Source organism: Lepisosteus platostomus, chromosome 2 (genome assembly GCF_059453375.1).
Source record: "Lepisosteus platostomus isolate fLepPlt1 chromosome 2, fLepPlt1.hap1, whole genome shotgun sequence".
Taxonomy (NCBI): domain Eukaryota; kingdom Metazoa; phylum Chordata; class Actinopteri; order Semionotiformes; family Lepisosteidae; genus Lepisosteus; species Lepisosteus platostomus.
This window is the reverse complement of record NC_142612.1, coordinates 53,459,229-53,466,577: the sequence shown is the minus strand read 5'-3', so window position 1 is coordinate 53,466,577 and position 7,349 is coordinate 53,459,229. Positions and strand designations below refer to the sequence as shown.

Below are 7,349 nucleotides of genomic sequence, written 5' to 3'. Positions count from 1 at the left end.
ATATGAAAAAAATGGTTTATTTGACTACTCAGGTCAGAAAAAAACACTGTGCCAGCCAAGAATTGTACAGAAGTGTTAACTGAACCCCTTAAGCAGATTGGGAATTGATATTTGTGAAAAGGAGGCTCATTTAGTGGTGCTGACAAAATTTCCTCTGTGAGGAAAAAGAGTTTGGAGCCTGAAGTATCGCTGAGCTGCTGCCTTGTTTATTCATTAAGCTGTAAATCATGGGGGTGACTAAAGAGGTAAAGAGGAAACTCAGCGCTCCAATGAAGATGCGTCCTTCAGGAGGGATATTTTCCATTCACAGTCCAATATACACCATGGCAGTGGACAAATAGTACAGGAAGACCACAGTCATGTGTGAAGAGCACCTTGAGAAGGCTTTCTTACGGCTCTCCAAAGTTTTCATTTTTATCACTGACCACACAATTCTGTAGTAAGACCACAGGATGAACATGAAAGGCACATAGATAGAAATCAGGACAAGAAACATGGAAAAATTCACTTGTACTGAAATCTCACCACATGCTAAAGACATAATAGTGGGGTAATCACAGAAACAGTGGAGGACATAATTAGAGCCACAGTATGGCATAGTGCTTGCCAGTATTATTGACAAAACAGGTCCAAGGAAGCCCAGCAGCCAGACTGAGGACATTATTGTAATACAGACCCTGGGGATCATGATGGTGTTGTAATGCAGTGGTTTCACTACAGCAACATATCTGTCATAAGCCATGACTGCAATAAGGTATGTTTCAGTAGCACCAAGTGAGATTATAAAGTACATCTGCAAAAAACGGCCCGCAAAAGAGATGGTTCTGTCATGTTATAAAAACCCTGTGTAGAGGCGATGCTTGTTAATAAGACAGAATTAAGTGTTGCGGTGCTTTTCCGAATGAGGCCCCATCTCTCTGTTCATCTCTGTGGTGCAGCCACAGAGAAGCTATTCATGCAGGCTGATTTAAAGATGTTTTCTTTTGATAAGGGACAGCTCCCAAAGGGGGATGCACTTAGCTAAGCCTGGCTATCATGATCAATGGTCATCCATTGGTGCCTATCTGTCTAGGGAGTGCCAGATGGACATCTGGACTGCATTCCTAAGTGTCAGGAGTAAGTGACTCATATCTCACCTTGATCAACCAATCAGGGACTGGTAGGGCCGAGTAACCCACGTGGGATTCTGATGCCCATGGAACTTTCAGCCAATGAACGAGCTGAAGTTCCTCCAGGTAAAAACCGCCAACACAGAGCTCCAGGAGAATTCTGCGGACTATTGTAGACAATTCTAAAGGGAATTCAAAGGAGAATTCCAGGTCAGGACGGCCCAGGAGCAGAAGGTTCCCAAGGGCAGGACATTCTCGCAGCGCCTCCTGACCATCCTGAGACTCAGCCCGGACAACCACGGAACGGCCAGTGTGTCCGAGTGCCAGAACTTTCCTCTGTTCTAAGAGTTTAGACCGGAGGTTGCCAGAGAGTAACCAGAGGATCCACCCGAGGTTAGCATCAGCAGCAAGCCTCGTGAACAGGTCGGAACTGTGGACATCTGAATCACTATTCAGAACTAGCGCTTCACCAGGAACGAACCGGTCTTCTTCCTGACTTGCTGGGACCCACAGTTATCTTTTCTCCTGAGCACAACTTTGCTAGTTAAAGCCAACACTAACTAGCCGGTCAGTGAGCATCAGCAGCGCACCATCACAGCACAGCCTGGCATGGAGCCAGAAAGCCCGCAGGAGATCTGAATCACCAGAGATTGGATGAGTATTCGACTTCAACGCATTACAGCTCGAGAATTCAATTGTTATCCCAACCAGTTGATATCAATTTAATTCCTAAGAGTTATGTACTTGTTTTGAGTATCTAATGTAGAAGTTATAACCAAGTTCATTTACGAAACGGTCTAAATGAATGAAATACTGAACGTATGTCCTCTTGATATGTGTAACACTTCGTAACTGACTGAATATATACCTTTTGTATTCTGATAACCCTCTCGATAAGATCTGTTAGGTTTATATGCATATTTTATGTATTAATAAATGTATCCTCGTGTATTAGTACCCGTGTGTGTGTGCGTTGTTTGAGTTATATCACATGGTTGGATTCTAAGGCCATTAAAAGAATCATTTTGTGATTTACGGCTACAATTAATAATTGTCACCGTAAATGCCCAAACCCCACAGAACTGGTGCCTTCAGAGAGCACACTACAACTGCAAGCATCTTGGGTATGATAGACGTCGTCATCAGTATATCTAAGACAGCCAGGTTCCACAGGAAGAAGTACATGGGTGTGTGGAGCCGGTGGTCCATGGCTACTAACACCAGGATGAGTAGATTGCCTAGGTTGGTGATCAGGAAGAGGATGAGGAAGACGATGAAGAGTGCAGTGTAGTGCTGCTGCAGGCCTGGCATTCCCACGATGATGAGCTCAGAGTGCAGGGTGACATTGGAACTGTACATAACTCAGAAGCTCAGAGACTTCGACAGAAGAGTCTGGACAGAGTAACAATAGATATGTATTTTCATTTAGGGTTTCTGTTATTTCAGAGTTAATTTTTTATCAGATGGGACCCTACTAAGATAATTAAAGTTTGGTTCCTATTAAGATTATTTCTTATTCTAATCTTCTTATCTGATTTTTCAAATTAATTTCTAATAATCTAATCATATTTCTAATTAATCTTATTTCTTGATAGAACTCAGCAACTAGTTTAGTATGTCTCTGAGCTTTGGATTTTTTCTGCAGCTGTTGACTTAATATTAGTGTTAAAAATCCACATAACTGTATTCCGTCTGAAACAGAAAAAGTAACATTGATTTTTTATTTTAAAAAGTACTTATGAGGCAGGTGGCTTTTATGAAAGCAATAACTACAGTTTATAGGGAGGATAATAATTTGAAAATATATCTAGAATCACTAGTCAAGTACTGTATATTATTAAATGTGTATACAACAGACAGAAGTTCTCTAGTTAAGTGTTCACACAAATTAGGGGAATACTGGGATAAAAAAATATAATTGCTTTAGTTTGCTGTTCACACAAATCTGAAAAAGATGCATAGTTTAAATACAGTAGGAAGGAACTGACAATTTTTACTGTAAATTGCTTGTTACGGATCATACTGTATCAGCAAGTACTGATGTTTCAGATTTGACTGTGCCTGAGGCTCAGATGAGCCAATGAACTGTCCCCTGCACACATCGCTGTGGAGCAATAAATCACTAAAGTTTATATAGAATATCTTTAAATGCTGTATATAACATTGATCTTTAAAGACTGTTTTAGAAATACTAAACTATATTCAATATAAACTTAATAAAAATAATAGTAAAGGATAATTCCATATATAAAAATGTGAGTTTTTAAAGAATCTTATAAAAGTCAGCATTCTCTCTTTTGAAGAAGCAAGACAGACAAACTGGAGGAAGGAATCAGAGTCAGTAAGTACAAAGTCACATACCTGGAGCCTGGATCTTTTCATTGTGCTCTTCCAGCACAGGACACGACTGCTGGTGTTGTACTCTTCCTAGAATCTCAGCTGCTTTTATGGGCATCACCTGGTGATGCGACAGCAATCATAGTGCACCAGAACACACATCATATCCAACCACACATCAGCTATCAGTAGGGAGGAGAGCTGAATAATTAAGCCAATTCATAGATGGGGATTATTATGAAGCCATGATTGGTAAGGGCTAATGGGAAATTTGGCCAGGACACCAGTGTCCACAGAGAGTCAGGACCTCAGTTTTACATCTCATCCAAAGGGCAGCACCTGTTTACAGTATAGTGTCCCTGACACTCTACTACGGGCATTAGGCTAGCCCCCTGCTAGCCTCACTAACACCTCTTCCAGCAGCAACCTTAGTTTTCCCACGAGGTCTCCCATCCAGGTACTGACCTGGCTCACACCTGCTTAGCTTCAGTGTGTTACCAGTTGTGAGTTGCAGAGTGATATGGCTACTGGCCATTAAAAATTAAGATTAAATGGATTCTCATAGAATAAATATAGTACTACAGTATACACTTATTTTTAGACAGACACTTTTGTAGGAGTGAGCTGTTTCAGGCGCTGCTCCAGAGAAGTCACTGATAATAGGCCTTGTCTTTAACATGTCACCTAAAGGATGGCGCTCAGGAACACTTGCTTAAGAGGAAACATAGTGACAGATTTAAGATTTGAGCTGGGAACTTTCTGAGTACAAGTATTTCTGCTTAAGGTTCACATAGCACTTTTAATAGGAGTTTATCCCTGGTGAAACAGGGGTGGCATCCTGTCCAGTGTGGACAAGAGGTGTGTATGAGTCCTTAAGAAGCTGTAATGTCAGTTTTTCTTACAGTAGCTGTGACCTTTGATCTATTATTATCTGTTCTTGTACAGTGTCTCCTCAAGTGAATCAAACTCATTCTTATGAAACACAGGACACTATGTAAGTTCTCTTCGCTAATTACAGTTCAAATGTATAGCTCACTTTAAAGCTACTAATTGTGTGTTTGTCACATCTGTGTCTCTTCCCTTGACACTTGGTGTACCTGAGCTCCAATGCTGTATCAGTTGTTCTGATACAAAAAAAACAGACAACGCTGTGAGAATTGTACAGAAGTATTAGCTGAATTTCTTTAACAGATTGGGCATTGAAAGTCTTGAAAAAGAGGCCTATTTACTGGTGCTGACAGAATTATTTGCATAATGAGGAAAAATGTCAGCTTGATTTAAATGGTACAGCCTTTAGAGATAGTGGTACAGAACATGCATCATCTGATTTGTATGAGCTATTCCCTTATAACGGTATCCTGGCAGAGCCTCAGCCCTCATAAAACAAGTTGTGACCTGCTTTCAAAAATTGGAAGTAAAATGGTATGATCATAATGTCTCCAAATACATGTATACACAGTAATGTAATTGCAACCCAGAGTAACCACGTCTTTTAAAGACACATCTTTTATTGTGCTTCTTCATGTTGCTAAGACAAAGTATGACCCAGTTAATAATAGAACAAAGACAATGATTACATATTTTAAAATGTGATACTGGTACGTATTCTAAATGTAATATTAAAGTATCAAAGCACATGTTAAGTTGCTGTATTTGAATATTTAATTACATAATTACTTTATACTTGAAAGTTTATTATTTTGGGCTATAATCATTATTTTAAAATATATTGTTATAAAGAAACTGCTCTGTTAAATACTTTTACATCAGAGCAAGCTGAGAGAAATTGTATCTTCCTTGGAGAAGAGGTTTCTTGTATTGTGTTTGATGTGTTTATATTTTATTGTCCATGAATCACTAAAGATCCCCTTCAAAGTCATGTCAGAATCAGTTTTTTTCTAGTTTGTCATTCTCACAAACAAGGCATAATGTTTAATAACTCACCAAGACATTTAATAAAATTTTCCCTTCCTGTTACACATATAACACATTTAAAAATAAGGTAACATATGCTGTGTCTGGAATGTGTGGAATGACAGGGCTTGAAATTCCACAGATGAACTGACTATCTTATGAGTTCTTGGTAGCAGAAACAATCTGGTCTGAATCTGTTGGCATACAGCAACGATGGAGGCCTTCCTTTCATCACCTGGAGCTAGGACCAACTCCTGCCCAGCAAAGTAATGACTCTGAGGGAAGGGAAAGGCCTCCTGCCTCAATGCCTTTGCATTGTCCTTTTGTGCTGGGTATCCTGCACCCACTCTCAGACCACCCTGAGCCTGCCCCCCTGCTGCAGGAGGACACAGGCTCAGGCAGCAGGGTCCAGCAGTTAGAGATCAGTGACTCATCAGAGTGGTGCCATATGGCACCCTCTTGTTTTCCAGGAACTCTGCATCATCTCTGGCTTCTCAGGGAGGATGTGAGCACACCTGAAGAAGTCTCCACGGCCGAAACATTGTATTTTCTTTCTTCTTTTTTTCAGCATGGAATAAACCTATTACTTGTGCCTTTGCAGCCTATGCATGCTGACGCAGCTACCCATCTGAACTACTACATCCTTTAAACTATGCTTCCTTTCAATGTTTTATGGAAGTTGTTCTTAAGGAAAGAAGTACAGTTAATCAGATTCAGATTGCAGTTTTCTTCATGGTGTAAAGAGGCAAGTTATTTAAAAGTCTTTTCCCTTAACAAGACAGCTTAGCCCCTTTTTTAAAGCACTAGGAATACTGCTGGAAAGGGGCCTCTCTGATAGGCATAATATTCCACTGATGTCACACAGTCTTGTATGTCACAGTCTTGTCCATTCTGAAAGACACTGATGATTGTGTAGCAAGGCTCCTCTTAGTTGAAGTCCTCTCAAAATGTGTACTTTTACACTGACAGTGGGTCAGAGGTCGCTGTTATTCACCCAAAGGATGGCCAAACAGTGAAGAACCTGCATGTGTAAAGGCTGCCTAAATAGATCAGAAAAATAAAGGAATGGGTCAGTGCAGGGTTTCAACAGTCAAAGCAGTCCAATGTACCATAATAAAACACAATCCACAAGTCAAGAAAAAAGCCAAAGTCCAGAACCAGGTAGGTAATCCAGGGAGAATACACAAAACAACTAGGGCAGGGAGCACGAAACAAGAAAAAAAACAAAAAGCTAACAAGTACAGACCTAAACAAGTGAAGGAATAAAGACAAAGATAAGAATACAAAAATAGGAAAAAATCTGTTAAGTAAAGATCTGGAGCTCAGAGCATAGACAAAACTGAGCATTACAAGAGCCGAAGAGCAGAGTTTATATAGGCCTGAGGAGGTGAGGTATGGGACCCTAGATACAGGACTAGGCAATCAGGGATTGGCTACAGACGTCTGCTTGCTCTGTGCCTCTGCTGTACAGCTTTACCAGCAACCAGGATTTGTGGTGCCCTCTAGCAACAAGTTGATTGAACTGTAATATCATAGTGGACAGAAGGACTACAGTACATCTGATGTCATCATAACCAAACACCAACTGTGATTTCCTGGTTTAAAAGTTACTGTGCAACCCAGTTTTTGGCTCACTCCTTTTGTTACTGTTCTCCTCTTTCTTCATCTAATGTTGCAATCTGTCATCATGTTCAACCATGCAACTGCAGCCATTTCTTCCAAGTCAAGGCTTTTGTTCTGTTCAACACATCAGGCCAAAAGAGAAAGTCAGTGAAGAACAGAATTCTCTTCAAGGTTCTTTCTGCAGGGTGATGTTGTAGTGCAGTAGCTAGCATTCCTGACTCACAAGTGTTGGGACCAAGGGTTAAATTCCTGTGGTGCAATCTGCATGGAGATTGTATGCTTTTTTCCCCAAAACTGTGTTATCGTCACCTACAGTATTTCATGGTTAAGTGTACAATAATACAGAATTGTACACTTGAAAACTAC

The 7,349-nt window shown here is 40.4% G+C and overlaps 1 protein-coding gene across 1 annotated transcript; it reads right to left on the bottom strand.

The window, feature by feature from the left end:
* Positions 1 to 299: 299 nt before the first annotated feature.
* Positions 300 to 2,468, bottom strand: LOC148676493 (olfactory receptor 6N1-like). Its single transcript, XM_088622627.1, has 2 exons — positions 2,245 to 2,468; positions 300 to 824 (listed from the first exon to the last, which is right to left on the bottom strand). The coding sequence occupies exons 1-2, from the start codon at positions 2,466 to 2,468 to the stop codon at positions 305 to 307; spliced, it is 744 nt and encodes a 247-aa protein (XP_088478753.1). The 3' UTR covers positions 300 to 304.
* Positions 2,469 to 7,349: the final 4,881 nt, after the last annotated feature.

Bases quoted from the DNA above. Each gene is read 5' to 3' on its own strand.
- LOC148676493 (XM_088622627.1), bottom strand. From the start codon at position 2,468: ATGTACAGTTCCAATGTCACCCTGCACTCTGAGCTCATCATCGTGGGA. The intron at 825-2,244 runs GTCTATCATACC...ATAACATGACAG, and splicing joins TTAGATATACTGATGACGAC to AACCATCTCTTTTGCGGGCC.